Consider the following 18,298-nt stretch of genomic DNA (forward strand, 5'->3'; position numbering starts at 1 on the left):
AACAGACGTATATTAAGTGTCTGTTTTTCTCTATCTCCTCCCTGCATTCGTCCACAACTTCACTAGCTGTAGTCATTCTGTTATGTTATTCATCCATAACCTGTTACTGCTTTCTGTCCCTCCTTGCAGGCAGTACTATGAGATGCTGTACAACACTCCAGATGAGTTGCTGAACCTGGTTGTGGACCAGGGCGTTCGCTACACAGAGCTCGAGTACATCAACGCCCTGTCTCTGCTCCACCGCAGTCAGACGGGGGTAGGGGACATGAGCACCCAAAACGTCCGTCTGCAGAGGCTGAAGGAGATCATCTGCGAGCAGGCTGCCATCAAACAGGCCACCAAGGACAAAAAGATCACCACAGTGTAGCAAGAAAACAGAGGGGATTACTTTGCCTAGCATTTTGTGTTCAGTTGTTTTGTTACTGATCCATGAGATTTCTAAGAGAGTAAAGATTGCTTTAGACGTGAGATTGTATGAATTTATTTTGAGGTGCGTCACTTGTGTTTTCTTGCCTGATGTGACGATAAGGGTTGTAGTCGAGAGCTGACACAGACGTACATGATTCCACTTCTTGAAATGGAGATCATCGATAAGCTTACGCTGCACTGACTCGCTCTAATTGGAAAGTTAGATGACAGCCGCCGCCACCACAAACATCGCAAGTCTACTTTCTATATCAGGCATCTTGCATTGTCAGTTTCCACTTTTTAAAAGACATAAATTCTCCCTGCACGCCAAAACCTCCTAACAACCCCCAACTCTCCAAAACAACAGCTCCGGTTTAAACGACGCCATCTTGGACAGTCACCTGAACTCGGGCCCTATCTCATCTCATTTTCCTATTAGAACCCAAGCTGCTGCTCTCCATTACACCTCCATCTCTCCTCTCCTGCCAGCCCCTATGGACTCACTGATTCTGTTTGCAATAACAGATGCCAGATTAGACTGTCTGAATGAGGCCACTTCCTCCGCCTGCTGCCAATTTAGTTTGGTCCCCAAAGAGCTCCCTAGCTTCCCTAGAATTGTATCATATCTGCAGTTGTCAAAAATCTGAGTCCTGGTCTGCTTTTTTTTAAAGTTTCTGAAGTTGCCTTGTGCAAGGTGTAGGAGAGTAAATCACAACTTTTTTTTTTCAAATTATATTTTTCAGGTCTAATATACTGCATTCCTTTTTCACATTTTGTAATGTTACAACCACATATTTTGTTTATTTTATTGGGGACTTTTGTTCCTACTTTCTCAAAAAAAACACCTGAAGCTCAGTCAAATTCTGTGGTTAAATTGGGTGACCGTACATTTTAAAAATGTTTAGGGTTGTTGTGCTGCTAGAAGGTGAATTCTCACCCCAGCCTCAAGTCTTCTTCATCCATCTTCCCATCAATGCTCACTGAATTCCTCCCTCTGCTGTGGAAAACAGCTCTGCCAGAGTTACAGAAAACCATAATAAAATACAATAAAGCATGAAGTTGAAACCGTGAAAATCATAGAAATAGGCATAAATACTTGTTCAAATATTGCTACAGCAGTCATTTCCGTAACTAAAATCATACCGTCCTGTTTAAATCCCTAAAAGTAAACCAAGCACCATGAATACAAGAGAAGATCCCAAGTCGCTTCCCTCCCTGTTTTCCGCTCATTAACTTTGCAGAGAAGTATTTAACGAGTGGAGGAGAGAGAAATGGGAGCCTTGTCAATATGGCGGTCCCACCACAGGTCTCCTTGAAGCCCACAGAGCAATCCATCTTAGTGACACACAGCCTGGAATCGATGGGGAAACAACGATGGAGCTGCTGAGTGGTTCGCCTACTCCTCTGTAATGCACACTTGGTGCAAAATCCTAGATGTGCTCATTCATTTGTTCACTTCAGAATTAGTTCTGAAAGGTTACACATGTGGAAACTTTAATACAATATTCTCCAACTGTGTCGTGCCTCTCGCATATGCTGTTAGATGTTCATCGCACTGCAAGGCTGATCTTTTTGTCATGCAAGTAATTCCCATAGTTTTTTGGTTTTTTTACACTAGGTTGTGTGTCATGTTTTTCTTTTCAATGCACACTATTTTTGCACATGTATTGAATCCCACTGTATCACGTTTGTCTTGAGCTTGTTCTAATCTTTTGTTTTTGTTCCTTATATATAATCTCAAATCAGTCTGCTTAAAATTAGCCTCATGCGATTTGTCAGTCCACATGATAATAAAGATTTTTAAAAATCTCTTAAATTCTTCCATTAATTTTTGTATTTTAAACATTTTCCTTGCATTGTATTTTCTGTTGATGCTATATAAGTACCATCTATCACATATGACAGTGATAGATCCACTTGAAGCAGTGGAGATGTTTTCATTCTCAATCTGGAGCTTGTCTGGTCCAAAACCAACACTAGAGGATGCACTAAACCTGACAGGTGTGTTATGTGACACGACTTCAAGGCCCGAAGAGCTTTTAACAGTGGCATATTGGGAAAAATAAACACAGACAGCGTACAACCTGAGGCTGCAGTTGTTGGCATTATTTATTATTGGTCAAATGATCTTGGCATAGTTTGGTATTTATAAATCCTGAATGTCCCTGGAGCTCTGGTGTTTAATGTCATCAAGTTGAGGTGCAAAATCAAAATGTAAGGAGGTAATTCAACAACTACATTTGAATCGTTAATTTACCCAAGATTTTAAGATCTCTGGTTTTTCTTTAACATTGTAAATATATTTAACATTTTTATATTTAAATGTCATACATTCTAAAGTTCATTAATGTGGAATTTTGACTATGAATATGCTTTGATCAGAACTACTACCTTGTATGTAGCTTTGTGGTTGGTGTATGCAGGAAGGTGAATTTCAGTCCAATATCACGTATTTTGCAGCCTCCATAAAGATATGTCTCCTTAACTTTACTGTATTTAGCTTACTGTGCCCCCATGACAGAGCGTGAATGACCACTTGCCATTTTCAGAACACAATCCATCATTTTTACCCCCATATTACAGTTTTCTCCTGTTTTGGTCTATCTCTGAAAAACTTAAATGAAGTCCATGAAAATGCGGACTTCCATTCACCTAATGAACAGAAATATGTTCAGTAGGTGTAAATACTTTTTGGAAATCCCAGCCATTTTCTCTCCTAGTATTATTTTTAAGGCAATTGCTACTTATTTATACCTTGTTCTAAGTTTTACATCAGTCTCTAAAACGTTGCTGTCAAAAGAACTACAAGGCCCAAAATGCACTTCAACTTTTGATCGGTTGCCATGGTAGTCAACCGACACAACTTTGCCTGACTTGGGATAAGCTAACCTTGGAAGGCAAAGAATTGGCTGTTTATTGGACGCGTACTTAGACCCACTTAGTTTTCCTCTAAAAGCTATCTTTCAAAAATACCTCAGCGGTTTATTTGTGTATTGACTACAATGGAGGGCGAATTACAGGAGCAGCAACTTCTCACGATTCCAGAGGAAAGCGCGGAGCCACTGGACAAACCAGAGACGTTAAAAAAACCAAAGACGTTAAAAAAACCAGAGACGTTAAAAGAACCAGAGACGTTAAAAGAACCAGAGGCGTTAAAAGAACCAGAGACGTTAAAAGAACCAGAGACGTTAAAAGAACCAGAGGCGTTAAAAGAACCAGAGGCGTTAAAAGAACCAGAGACGTTAGAAGAAATCGTCGAAGTAAAGGTAAAAATGTTTATGTTGACTTGAATAAATCTAAACGGAACATATTCCTAAAATTCCTGCACATAGTTTTCTTTTACGGTAACATTTTCAACTAAAGAAAATAGTAACAATGGTGTATTTTTATGTATTTATTTTATGTTCACCTCGTTACGGCACTGAAAAAAAGCAGATAACTTTGAGTTAAAGGCGACCAAACTGAATAGAAAGGTCTAACGGTTGATTATTTTAAAGTTATGAGAAGTGCATTAACGGCTACAGAGTGGATTCTCTTTCTAAGCAGAATTTTAAATATTAAATAGGTGAGTATTTTCTCTTTTTGATATGTGTTGACCTCACAGAAGTCAGCTGTCTTAAAGTATTTGTTTTCAAATATCTTAAAATATCTTAATAGAAAACTGTGAATTTTGTGCATACAGTTACACTCAAAGTAGTTTTGAGCCCTAGCAGATTCAGATGCAATGTCAGTTTCATCCAAGCAAGATGTTTGGTTCCAGTTGAAAAAGAACCAGACTTCTCCTAAATTATAATGCCAAAGAAGGATGGGTATTATTTCTGGAAGAAAACAATACAGTTTTCAAAAAGGTTATGATTATTTCCACTTTGTTTAACTTAAACAATTGCTAAAAATCTAAATCTGCCAGTGTCTCAACAACGTTGAGCATAACAGCATGGACTACTAATCCTTTAAAAAAATGTTTTTTGATGTTACTGTAGGAGGGGGTGTTAACTGAAGAAATGGTGTGTGAAGGTTTATCCCATCTTGGACTTGATCTGACCGGGCAGCATCAAGTTCTGTGCCACCTATCCATACCTGTGAGATGTGTACCTACAACCTAGACATTGATTAATTGAAGTCTCATTGACTTTATTCATAAATGTGTTATTTTCTGCTCCAGAATCTCAGTCTTATAGACATATCTTTGTTATGCAAGTATGTCAATCTTGAAAAGCTAGAACTGCAACACAACAACATAGAAGGTAACATTTTTCCATTTTTCATTTACTTTCATACATGATTTTGTGCAATACGGCAAACATGCAAATTATAATCCAACCTTTCCTGCGGTATAATGTATTGACAAATGATGACTAAATGATTTTTTCTAATTTTAATACATTTCATCACCACTTCTAGATATATCCTGCCTGAACCACATACCCCACCTTATCTACCTGGATGTGTCCCACAATGAAATCTCCAACTTCTTTCAATTCCAGCCACTCCGGTACCTAGAGGTGCAGGACCTTGAACTGACAGGATAAGACAACATTTGATTGGTGGCTTGGGCCTCATTTTCTAGCACTATTCCCTTAAGATAGGCCTGGATTACCATAGCCCATCTGTAGTCACTCTGAATTTGCTTACAAGGCATTAACTGCCCTTCAATGAACTTTTGCAAAGAGTACATTGCAATTCTTTGCAGTGGACTTCTTTTTGTACTTCTTTTGCAATGTACAAAATAAGTTGTACATTGCAAATTTTGGTAGTTGTTTGTTAAAAGTTTACTACTTTCTTCTGATTTCCAGGTGGCAAATTTCTCCCATAACCGAATACCAGACATAAAGAATCTATCAGGCTTTCTCTGCCTGCGTCAGCTGAATCTGGACTGTATCCTTGCAGTCATTCACTTTAATGACTGTAGATGTCATCACATCGCCTCTTGATGCTTTAACAAACTCCTATGGTCTGAACTTTCCATTCACTAAAATCTGTATTAAACTATAAATTATACTTTATTTCTTTATTTTAATGCTTCCAGAGTGTACTGATGGTTCAAAATATAACTTCAGCGACTTGTAAAAGCAAGAGTTTGATGTGGGCCTTGTCTGGATTGAGGAAGGAACATCTTGATTATCCCAAAGACGAGGGGAAAAAAAGACTGATGAGACAAAACCGAATCTTTTTTTAAGTGTTCATCCCGTTACCTCTTTCATAAAAATAACATAGTGTGATGGTATGAGGCTGAAGAGTGGGCTAAAATTCTTTCACAGTCATGGAAAGAGAGCAAATGCTTTATATCAGTTGTTGAGTGGCACAGCCATGGGGGTATTTACATCCATTCGTTTGGATGGCTTTTTTCCCCATCATCATTATTTGTTTGTTTTTGTTTTTAATTCGATTATCTTTTATAGAAAAATGCTATTTGGTTTACTGAAGCATTTAATTATAATAAAAAGAAACTAGTCAATTACTTTTAAAGTAGTTATTTCCCTATTGCAATGTCCACATAGATATTCTAGTTTATTAAGATGCCTGAAAAATGTTGTTTGTATTTGTCGGTTGACAGCCTTACTGAAAACACAAGCCAATACTGTGAAATGTCACTTGTGAAATGTTGCCATCAACTTATCTTTTCAGAAAGATGTTTTTTGTACTCCAAACCTGATTTATGCATAACAACTTATTGTTCACCTAAAAGGATTTTTTTCTTAATCATTTGCTCAGACAACTGTCTCTCTGAAGTCAGCGGTCTTACAGATTGTTCTATGCTCAACCATCTCAGCCTGGCTTACAACAGAATCTCAAAAATCAGCAACCTGGACAATTTGCCTATTACATATCTCTGCCTGGTAAGTTTTTATTATTTTGCAGCATTCTAAAATTCCAATTTTTACATATAAATCTATATTTGCTAAGAATTATTTTAAATGAAATCTCTATTTTTTACCTAATGTTGAAAATGTTTCTGAACTTTACTTTTCTTTGAAACAAGCTCAGTTTCATATTTTTTCTGTCCTCCTTTGCTGTTCTTAATCTGTGCTCTTAGGTTTTTGCCACATTTTAACACTTAACAAACATCACCATATGGCCCAACAGCATGCCTTTTCCCCCCCTGTTCTTAGTCGTTCTGTGTGTGGGTGTGTGTGCATTTTCTAGGCCCTCCGTGTTTTTCTCATTGTCAGCATCTATTGGTCTGGCTGCATCTGCCCCTCTCTGGAGCTTCCTTTAGGGACCAGGTCTTTGAACCTGGACCGAATTCAGCCTGCACACATTCCCCTATCCATCCAGCATCCATCTCGTCCTGCTCCTGACCGCGGGGTCCCCAATGCGCCCTCCTAAAGCAGCATGGCATTGTCAGCCAGTCTGTTTCCCACCACATCACAGTGCCGACCCAGAGCTTCCAGGGACCAGCACGGTCACCCTCCCCTGCTGACAGCAACCCTCTGTCTGGCAGGATGCTTGGCAAGAGCAGGCCCAGGTGTGGCCAGGCAGTGGGATAACAACTTTTGTCAGTAGAATAGATAGAGAATCAGGCTGACAAGACTGTTGAGCCCAGGTCTTGTTCTTTGGTTCGTCAGCGTGCTGTGCTAGCCCCTCAACAGCTGTTTAGCTGTCAGTCCAGGCCTGTCAGCATTTAGCAAAGAGCCAGGCCTGCCACTCAGCTTAGTAATGAGGGTAACAAAGCTCAGGCACTGTATAGATCATTCCTAATAGAATTATTAATGAAAGTATAAAAAGGACTTTCTGCACATACATTATCATTAATGTTTCCCTGTTTGCTGTTTGTATTAGAAGGGAAACCAGCTCCACTGTGTTGAAGGGTTGGAGAAGTTACAGAACATACAGGTTCTTGATTTGTCGAGGAATTGCATCACCTCTCTTTCAGGAATTCAGAATCTCCGCTATCTATACTTCCTCAACTTGGAGAATAACCAGGTACCTTCAGCAACAAGACAGAATGATCTCCATCATCTTTGTAGATGTATATATTGTATACCTGCCTTCTTACTTGCAACTCTAGATTCAAAATCAAAAATTTGGGATATATTATGAAATAAGATTGAGCTCAATAAACACAACATTAAAAAACCACTCAAAATTATAGAGTTAAAACGTAAGAAACTTTTCATTTCCGAAATTTTGCTATATTATATCTAGTACATGCAGTATATGTAATGTAGTAATGTAGTTCACAACAGGCTTGAAAATTAGCTAAATCCAACTTTAGACAAATAATAGTCACCGTTTTACATGGGATCATAGTTTCTTAAAACGTTAATGATAAAAAGAGCCAAAATGTAGAAACAGTGGATGAAAAACTGATTACTCCCTGTGATTCAGTTCTGTGAAGAAATACTTGAGGAAGGTCTTGAGAAGATAATTAATTATCTTAAACACAACTGTAGGTCAAAGGTTAAGTTATTTTTTGTTTATTCTCTTCAGATCTGTTTGTTCTGTTCATCAGTTTGATGTGTAAAGTTTGCATCAAAAGTAATTATAGGTAACATTTATTTTTCAAGTTTTAGCATCCAAGGCAAATGACAAAAGAAATATTATTTTTTCTTCAGATTATGGAAATTGAAGATCTAAAACATGCCATTGGTCTACTGATGCTGTCAAACCTCAATCTGCTGGATAACCCTGTGCAGGTAACTGAAATATTTACATACAAGAGTCTTCACCCATGAGAATGTAAAATACAGTTGAAGTCAAAATTATTAGCCCCTGATGCCAATATTCAATTGTCTATCCATCTAACTGGATAGTTAGGTCTTTGACCCATCTCTTTCAAGCTTGGGAAAGCGTTTTCAAGCTTCTTCATTTTGGAAATACTGTGATAACTGAATATCTTTCTCCTGCTTTGTGAGCATCAATTCTTTTTCTCAAGTCTAAACTGAATTTGTTTGTTTTTGTCATGATGTTTTCTCAAGTGGGAGCTCAAACCCTTGGTGAGGATTTTATATTGTGAATAAAGTGTAGGGTAACCTTTTACCTTTATCGATTCAATGATTTCAGCTGTGGGCATTACAAAGTGAAACTACATGATTTCACAACAGTAGTTTGTGCTTTGACTAAATAAAAAGGTCAGTTCTCAAGGGGGCTAATAATTTTGGCCGTGATAGTTTTTTGGGAAAGAATGTTGGTTCTGTGCGTAAAGTAAATTAATGTTTGTTTGGAAAAGTTGTATTGAAAAATCAACATGCTGTTTCCCAAAAGCACTTTGGAAATTTTTGAAAAACACATTTTCAAATGGGAAGCTAATAAGTTTGACCTCTTTAATATAAGCAATATCAACAGAGTTTTTGTAGGAACCTCCAGATTTATTTATTTATTTATTTTGTTTTCAAGTTTTAAAAGTATGAACATAACATTGCAGATAAATTTTTTTTTCATGGAATTAGAGTTGTTGGATCTTTTGTAATATGCAAAATATTCATACTCATTAGGAGCACCATGACTACAGACTGAAAGTCATCTTTCTCTACCGAGGTTTATCAATACTGGACAATAAGAAAGTCACTGTTGAAGAAAAGGTGAGAATATACATAATTAATGTCACTGTTTATGTAAATTGTGTATGTAGAATATTTAATGTGTCCGATTACAAACCCCAAATTCTAGGTGTCTTCACTGAACATGTTTGGCCCTCCTATGGACATAGTAGCAGCAACAGATCACATCACAAACATGGTTCACCAAATGGCACAGCCACAGGTTCTCTATCAAAGGTTTGAATGAGTATTTCAATATTTTGTGTTAGATTTCACCTGTTATTTCATCTATTATTTTTGAAATGTTTGTTAGATGAACTAGCTTTATGACTTAGTTTCTAAAAATACAAACATGTTGCATAATTTACTATTCCTACTTATCATTCACCCTGAACAACTTGTCATCACATCTAAAATAACTTACACAGATAGTTTTCAGATATAAAGCAGCGATTTCTCTAGATGTCTTATCTACTTTGCTTGTGTCAGCACTTATATTTTTGAGAACATTGATCTTCAGTTGATAAAAGTCTGCAGTGGTTTTCATTACTTTGCTGTAGTATTTTACCTATGTTCCTTGGGAAGGGAAACGAGTGTTAAATTATGCATATAAGATGGAAGTCGATGAAGAAAGGGTGTGTTTTTGTCTGATTGCGTGCAGCACAATGCCTACTCCAAACACCCCATACCCAATGCTGGTGGTGACGGGCCCTGAAGGCTGTAGGAAAGGAGACTTGGTTCGCAGACTGTGTCAGGAGTTTGGCAAAGACTTTGGTGTCGGGTCAGTCTGATAGAGCTTTTAATAATACGTATATTCTTCTTGTCTATCATATCTGGTGTTTGGTCTGTTTAACCGAAACAACCGATTGTTTTGATCTGAAAATCACCATATGGCCCTTAATTGAAACTTGAGTTCTCAAAACAATAATCAGAAAACCTTATTCTAATGTAATTGGGAATGCATTTTAGCTTGTGGGTCGCAATATCCATCAAAGGGACTGTTTCCTTTTAGAGGTGGAAAAAAGGTTTCATCTCCCCTCCTGCCAATGAATGCATGCGTGCACTAATCCATGCACGTGAATGATAAAACTAAATAGTAATAATCTTTACCTTAAATAAAACCTTCGCCAAGCTTGATAGTCGATTCATCTGCCCAGGTAAAATAAAACCCATCCGAGACTGTGTGCTGGGCAAAAGGTTCATGCAGGGTCAAAGGTTATATGGCCTATGGCAGTGATCCACAGCACACCTGCAAGTCTATGTCTCAATCACTAAGAAAAAAATAATTATTTTGAGTCACCCTTTTAAAGTCCAGGTTTGATCTAAATTAAAGCAAACACTCATTCCTAAGTGTTGCCAACAGTTGATGGGAGTTATGGTACATCCAGTTTTAGGGTATAGGGGTTTTTACTTTTTCACAACGTGTCAGGTTAGTTTGAATAGCTTTTTCCTTTTGTAAAAGAATCTTAATCTGGGTTTTCCTAGTCTGTTTTTAAAATGTGTATGGAAACTATCTGAAATCTAACGTGACAGAAAAGGAAAAGAAGGCTGTAGGGCGTGAATACCTTTTTGCAGCACTGCATTTGTTAGAACGCAAGTGGATTTACTTCAAAGTACTAACTAACTGTTCATATTTCACAGCATCTGTCACTCTACACGCCAGCCCTACCCTGAAGAGGAGAACGGGGTTGATTATCATTTTGTCAGTGAAGACGAATTTCAGAACTTATTTCTCATGGTGAGAATCCTTCCCCTTTGTTTGTGACAAACTAAAGATTAAGACTTTTAGGCGTGTTTTTTAGCAGTAGTTTGCATTTGTAGTCTCACAAATAATTAGAATAAATGAATATTTCCCAGATTTTGTCAAAATACACACCCAGGATTCTTGATAAATTATGTTTTAAGTGAGCTCGATTCCCACGTCTCCCTCAGCAAGTTTCAAATTGATTTCACAGGCTGGTTTTAATGTGTTGTGGAGATAATTAGTTTTTCTCGGGTGAACTGATTTTTCTATTAACTTGGTGGTTCTTTTTCCATCGGTACCTTTACCATAATAATGTTTTTCTGAGATTTCATTAGACCATATTAATTTAATTTTATTTAACTCAGTTTTAAGGATGAGGTATCAAATCCACTTGAATTATTTGAGACAAGAGGTAACAGTATGCTGATTGCTGCTCAGAATTTCCCATAACGTAGGTATACACATAAGCATCTGAAATCAGAATTTACGACTGGTGGAAGAAGCTAAATGTGTCCTTGGGTCCTGAACACATTTGTTTTCCATCTTCACTGTCTTGTCAAGTCAGCTGTTATGTAAGGTTGGTGGGAGATAATTTATAGAGGACTGTGTGTCTGTGATTTACACAGGAATGGCTTTGAAGCAGCTTTGATGCATTTTGTCTTCTCCAGCACCAGATAATTTACAATCAATCCCTGTCCCTGTTTGATCCTTCCTGTGTTTTTATTCCTCCACTTTTCTGTAGCCAGCTTTTTGGTTCAGTGACGTCCTGCATTTTTAAATTTCTCAATCTTCAAGCTCTGCCTTTTAGTCCCAAGATGGGCTTTTCCACACAATCTTGAAACACTTCTTGGGTTTTGGAAGGACCGCAAACAAGATAAAATAAAACCGATATAAACTGAAACTATATAATTTGACACAACAAACATGTGGACCAGGGTATTCCGATCAGATTACTAATAAGGTTTCTCTCACATCCCCACACTGATCCCACAGTGACACATGGTGGTGGTAAAATCATGGTGGGCAGACTCTTTTTTTTCTCATCTCTAATCACAGATTAGAGTTTAACCAGAAAGAGTACAGATTTAAAAAAAAATATGAAGTGTTCTAATTTTTTCACAACTGCATATGTTCTCCTGTTTTGACATTAAAGTCATTAAATCAATTGTGACATAGCCAAAGTCAGGTATTTATTTTACATTTCTGACTACTCAACCGAACTGACAACTTATGGGTTTAACAATATGCTAAATTGACTTGCATGCTTATAGTTGTTTGTTGCGTCTTGAAAGTCAGGAATTTTGCGGCCCTTCAAAAACAAGTATTCTTAAGGCTGTAAGGTTTACCTTAAGGTGAGAAATAACAAAGAGGATTTCACCCTGACTACCAGGTCAAAAGTTCATTTCAGTGGGTAGGCAAATGGCTTCAGGTTGTTAAGCTTGACAGAACATGCTGGGAATGTATGTATTTATGTTTGCTGTTGCTTTCCATGTAAAATAAAGCTTCTTTTTTCTTCTTCTTTTGTAATGCAAGGGTAAATTTCTCCTGACCATGCATTATGGCAGCCATCTGTTTGGCCTCAGCAGAGATGCTATAGAGGAAGTAGCAAATTATGGAGTGGTTTGTTGTTTACATCTGGAGCTGGAGGTACTTGTGTAAAACTAATATCTAAAGAAGATTTTGTTCTGTGTATTCTGGGACTGCTTTAAGAATAAAAGTTTAACACCATTAATAATTTGTCAAATAAATGCAATTGTGCTTCTTTTTTTGCAGGGTGTTTTCAGTTTAAAGAAGACTTGCTTTAGGCCTCGATACATCCTGCTTATACCCACGGAAATAGAGACGTTCATAACCCACATGAAAAGCACTAATCGTTACACCCAGTCACAGATTGATCTTGCAGTGCAACGTGTGCCCCTCTATTCAAAAACCAATGAAGAACGTCCAGGATTCTTTGACAACGTCATTCCAAGTGGTAAAATGCAAAGGAAAATGTATTTGTGCAGTGTTTGCTTTTAAATTCCAAATAAGTATAATTTCTCCTAAATTAAACTTTTTACACATAATGTCCTTTAAGTGCATTCTAAGCATATTGATAGGTGGAATAACTTGCTGCAGTAAAATCCACATTTAGCTGCAGGATCACTGTGTTTATCTTGCCTCTTGATAGCACTCAGCCTGTTAGCTGTTTTCTTAATGAGATGAACAAACAGTGAGTGTAAGACATTCATCAATTTTATGCAGTGCTAGCGAGCCCCTCATTACACCAAGGTCAACATCTACATATCTTTGATTCATTGCTCTTTGATGTTGGATGCACTGGCTCTGTTCAGGACCCAACTTCCTTGTGTGTTTATTTATGTCTGTACTTATTTAGATAACTATGAAGAAGCTTACCAGGCCTTGGTGGAAATAGTGAAGGACTACATGTTTGTTGAGGAGCCGTCGGAGGACGAGGGGGAGGTGAAGGAAGAGGAAGAGAAGACGAGAGAGGAGGAGGAGAAACCAAAGGAAGAGGAGGTGGAAAAAGAGAAGAGCAGCGGTGAATCCTCCTCTGACAGTAGTTTGAGAGGCGTTTCTCTTTTTAGTGTTCCAGTTCGTCAGCAGATTTAAAGATTTGAAATACTTGTTTTGTGAAAGGACACATGATTATTGATTGTTAGGCTTTAAATTACCAGATATTATGTTAGTCAATCTTACCTTAAGGCCAGCTACTCATCTTTATATTGTATCCCCTAGTTTGTTCCCAAATGTTGCCATTTGCATAATGGCATCATATACAAATGGCATATCAGTGTATTCCTCTCGGTAGTTTTGTATTTTGGATGAAATTCTAAGCTAAATGTTCATAAAAAAATTTCAAATCTCATTCATAATTTAATTTAATTCAAGGTGAAGTGACAGCACCCATCAACCTAATGCCATCAGAGCAACTGTGTGATCAACTCAGGATATCTAGGGTGGATTTTATTTGCCTGCAAACCATCATTTACTGTTGACCGTAAATTTCCACGCACTAAGAAAGAGATTAGGCTTATATTAGATAGTTGGCTTATTTTATCATGTTTAGAGCAAAGTGGAAGCTGTTATGTTATTAGGTTCCCAAGAAAACATAATGATGCACAGCAAGTTGAATGAACTTGCTGTTCATTCAACTTATTGTATATTGTATAACCTACAATATAGGTTACATTGTAACCTATATTAAAGGTTACAAATCCCAACTCTCTTCTTCATAAAGAAGCTAAGACCACCATTGCTATTTTTGGTTGTTTTGGTGTTCAAGTACTAAGCTGTGACAACAAAAATGTGAATGCCACACTCTCCAAGTAATGTTTCAGGCTTTGTTTCAGTTGAGGAACCAGCAACAACACCGGTAGAATCAGAGTCACTCCCTGGCCCAACCATCGAAACCAGCTTAGCTAAAGTCCAGGCAGATTGCAGCTGTCAAAAAACATTGATTGTGAGTTTGTCTCTTAAAGTACAGCATGGCAGCAAAGCCTGCAAGTGGAATTAGAACATACATCTGAAACCAGATGTAGGAAGAAGTCATTTTCAGCTGGCTGCTATCGAGGTGTTTCCATTTTTTCAATTTCTGCAGGAGCTTGCCTCCTTGAGGAAGCGAGAGGAGCTGGCGAGGGAAGCTGTTGTTGGAAAGAAACCAGGATTGCACAGCCACCTCTTCAAACAGTACAGGTAAGTGGCAGCCACTCCACCTCACTCCAGGGCCTAGTTTAAAGTAGGCATTCAATGTTGGGCCAATTTAGTGTAATCGCAACACTTCTCCTATAATAACTGCATTTTAATGGCTCAGTATGAGTTTGACAATGAGGGTGAAGTACCAGGCGTCTAAATTATTTAAGCCCAACTGTTTGTTAATGTGATCGGAGCTTTTTGCCGTTGTTCATTTTGGCAACCTGTCCATAAAAACAAGCAGTCATCAGAGGAATATTTAGAAAACTGCTAAGTGTGCTAGTTTGTCTGAAATATGTGGTTCTAAATTTAATTAGCCTAGTTTTGCTTGTTTTAGCCAAAATGTGGCGTCAGCGGAACGTGATCAAGATCCTGGTACCCACACTCAGGAGATTAGCAGGTCAGTCAACACAAAACTGTGAAAAACAAAATTATGTTCATAAATGCTTCCAGATTCCCTTATCCAAGCCAGTGGAGTAAAGTTAATAACTTAAACCGGTGTTTGTATAACATTTTAGATAGATAGATAGATAGATAGATAGATAGATAGATAGATAGATAGATAGATAGATAGATAGATAGATAGATAGATAGATAGATAGATAGATAGATAGATAGATAGATAGATAGATAGATAGATAGATAGATAGATAGATAGATAGATAGATAGATAGATCTTTATTGTCATTGTCACAAGAACAACAAAATTTAAAAGGTGCCATCAGTCAGTGCACATGCTTAAAAACAAAAAATAACTGTCTCACAATTCACACACAATGTAAGAATTAACAAATAACTGGAAAAAAAAACAACTAATAAATAAGAAATATTTTGTCATGTTGGCGAAAATTGTTAGCAAAAGAGGATTCTCCAGCACTCCACATCCTCTTTTTTTGTGTGGCAAAAATATATTGATATTTTTCCCTCTCAGCAATAAGCTGAACATATAGTATTTTAAGTGCAATTCTCTAGGAGATTTATACATTTCTTGAAAGCTGATTTTAGTACACGAAAGTCTTCTGAGTAAAAGGCCCTGGACAGATGTCATCCTATTTTCTATTAAATTAAAGGAAATGCAAAAAGCATGTTTATTAAAAGATAAATACTTTGTGTTGTACCTAACATTTCCAGTTGTACAAAGGTTTTAATCTGTTATGAATACTTTTACACTAATTAAAAATAAAAACTTTTCCATCCAGGCCACACTTCAGGCACTGCTGACTTAAGCCAACCAGTGTAAATCTCAGAGAAAAACAAATGGATTAATAGTTGAACACTGGCGATATCCTCTAAACTGTAAAACCAGTCCTATTCATTTTACAGAGAGGTAATGTTTTCAGAGGAGACTTGTTGCTTCTCACCCTGAAGCATTATTAGCATCCTTGAAGCGTTTTTTCCATTTTATAGATCTCGTTTTCTTCCAGTGAGCCACGTGGGGACAAATGTCTTCACATTTTCTCTACATGCTCAGTTGGACATTTTTACACACCAGCACACCCACTCATAAATTCAGATTTTATAGCTTCTGCAGGTCATGACATTCCTGTGTGCACACTTACACTCAAGGTGGATTTTCTTTTTATAATATATAACTGTACATTGTTACTTTAGAATGAAATATGAGATGTACAGGGTCTTTCTCACATTTTTTCTCTTTACAACCACAGACTTCAATGTGTTTTATTAGAATTTTATTTGATTGACCAATAAGATATCACACATTATTGTGAAGTGAAAGGAAAACAGCCTTCCCTGCCAATTCTATCACTGCTGATTCTTACAGGGTTGTAGGGAAGGCTGGTGCTTATATGAGTACAAGGCAGGATGCGTTCGGGTGCAGGTCACTAGTTGGTAGGAAAACGTGGTACATGATTTTGAACATTGTTTGCAACGTTGACTCTGCTAAAGGGGTGGCAACATTTATGCTCCTCACCTCTGGAACAGACTGCGTGAAAGCTTGAAATGTGCAGAAGCTGTTGCTCATGTAAATGAGGACTGACATCATTACTGTTTACTCCAGCTTTTGCATAAAGGCCAAAGACTGATTTATCGTGTCTGACATTTCTTCCCTTTTTATTTTTCTTAAATTTGTCATTTTAATATTTCTTTTTATCGGACTATGCATCATGTTTGTAGAAAACACTTTGAATTTATATGCTACACATATAAATTTGTGTAGCATATAAATTTATATATGCTACACATATAAATTTGACTTGTGCATACACATAGATTGTGTTTTACACTACAGTACTGTTTTCTTTAACCTTATTCTCCTGGTAAACCACAGGCAGACCTTCTTATGCAATTCTGTTAACAATAGCTTTCTTTTTGCAACTCTCCCACAAAGGTCAGACTTATTGGAAACTAATAGTTACTTTTATAATAGGTTCCTTCATCAGACCTGTAAGACTCTATAGCTCCTTCAGAGTTAGCATTGACTTATGATTCAGTCTGCTTGTCTAGCCAGTCAGTTAGGTGGACGGTCAAGTTTTTCACTTAATCTGACCTTTCACCTCTACTTCATCTTATTTTACATGCAGCTCAGAAGTATCTCGTGCCGCCTCAGCTTTAGATGTTCCCGTGTCACTCGGTGGCACTGTTGAACCTCTAGAGAGAACCCTATTGGAACACACGACAGAAATGCTCAACGGTCAGTATGTTTTTTTTTAAAGTTATGACATTTGCATGTGTGTATGAAATAAAAAGAGAATAAAGATTTTTTTTTACTAGAAAATAAATGCATGAAACCAAAGGCAAATCCATAAATGATTGGCTATGAGATGATGTTGTGAGTATAATTCTAGTTTTTATGACAACACTGCCTACAGCCATAGGAGAACAACAGCGATGCTACTTTCTCTATATGTAGCCAATGAAAAAAATCAGATTTTTCCAGGCAGCAGTGCAAACGTTTGACATTCCATATGCAGAAATTGAGCAATCTGCTGTTCTTGGCTCCAACTTTTCAGATTACAATATGGGACTCAAGACAAAGTCCATCCTGCCTCCAGTCTCGCCTGGACATAAGAATCGTGAAGTCACACCACCTGAGACACCTTGAATCTACCCATAACGGCCCGTCGAAAAGAACGAAGGAGCAAATGTGGAGGGATGGTTTTCATAGAAGATTTAGTTGTTGTTTTTTTTACACAAAGCAGAAAATATTTGAAGGTAGTTTGTACTTCAAAAATGAAAATGTTCTTAGTTAACATTACCTTGGGATTTATTCTGTTCTATTTTTTGTACTTTCCCAGGTGTGTTTTGTTTAGAGATGCATTATAGACAGATATGTCGGTGATTCGTTTAGACTGTAAGAGCAAGAAAATCTGCTGATAAGACGGAAGGAAGAAAATAGTACTATAATGCTACTCTTGTTTGTCTTGTTGAGCTTTCACTGTCTGTCATTCTGGATTTGGAAACATTGACAGGCTTTTATAAATCTCAGAGTTAAGGTAGTTTTATGTTTAGTAGGGAATACACACAAAACTGCTGCTTCTACTTGCTAATAAAAGAGGCTAAAGACAGTTTAAATTGTGAACTTTTGTTTTCTCTGAAAATATTAGTGACACTCTCTTTTAAACCAATAGCTCAGATGTGGCAATATTTCAATTAAACAAAAATATACATAAAGAATTAGTCATTTTCTTATGTGTTCTTACATTATTACATTTTAACAAAAAGTTAAAGAAAAAACAAAATAGGAAACCAAATTCTCATTGGTGCCTCTTCAGGTTTGTCCCGTCTTTTCTATTTGACCGTCTGGTTATACTTGAGTTTGCACATTGTTTTCCAAACAATGTGGTTCTTTTCAAAAAAAAAAAAAAAACAAATACCACAGAAAAAAACATGGATGTTTCATTTTAAAATGTTAAAACAACACCTCCCGTGGCAAGAGTTACTGGAAGTCCACCTACATCTTGGTCGAGAAACCAACGCAAGTTGTAGATGCTCAAATGTCCCGATGCAGCAA

At 37.2% G+C, this 18,298-nt stretch overlaps 2 protein-coding genes across 5 annotated transcripts in view; both read left to right on the top strand.

Moving 5' to 3' along the window:
• The window catches only part of exoc4 (exocyst complex component 4), a 118,051-nt gene extending 115,827 nt beyond the window's left edge, over positions 1-2,224 (top strand). Inside the window, exon 20 of the mRNA XM_005807412.2 lies at positions 130-2,224. Within this exon, the coding sequence (XP_005807469.1) occupies positions 130-367 (238 nt within the window). The 3' untranslated portion in view covers positions 368-2,224. The remainder of the gene's footprint in view (positions 1-129) is intronic.
• Positions 2,225-3,266: 1,042 nt separating this feature from the next.
• lrguk (leucine rich repeats and guanylate kinase domain containing) lies at positions 3,267-17,859 on the top strand. 4 transcript variants are annotated; one of them, XM_023350661.1, is made up of 20 exons: positions 3,267-3,674; positions 4,389-4,487; positions 4,571-4,652; positions 4,810-4,910; positions 5,202-5,283; positions 6,121-6,245; positions 7,189-7,332; positions 7,965-8,045; positions 8,844-8,930; positions 9,019-9,125; positions 9,550-9,669; positions 10,530-10,626; positions 12,166-12,279; positions 12,406-12,607; positions 13,010-13,174; positions 13,986-14,095; positions 14,234-14,328; positions 14,663-14,725; positions 16,869-16,978; positions 17,298-17,859. In XM_023350661.1, exons 1-20 carry the CDS (start codon positions 3,411-3,413, stop codon positions 17,387-17,389), a joined length of 2,340 nt encoding a protein of 779 aa, XP_023206429.1. In that variant the 5' UTR covers positions 3,267-3,410; the 3' UTR covers positions 17,390-17,859. The 4 variants fall into 4 exon arrangements, with proteins under 4 accessions (XP_023206429.1, XP_023206430.1, XP_023206431.1 ...); XM_023350662.1 differs by lacking the exon at positions 14,663-14,725; XM_023350663.1 differs by lacking the exons at positions 4,571-4,652; positions 4,810-4,910.
• The last annotated feature ends 439 nt before the right edge of the window (positions 17,860-18,298 follow it).

This window comes from Xiphophorus maculatus, chromosome 17, assembly GCF_002775205.1.
Source record: "Xiphophorus maculatus strain JP 163 A chromosome 17, X_maculatus-5.0-male, whole genome shotgun sequence".
Taxonomy (NCBI): domain Eukaryota; kingdom Metazoa; phylum Chordata; class Actinopteri; order Cyprinodontiformes; family Poeciliidae; genus Xiphophorus; species Xiphophorus maculatus.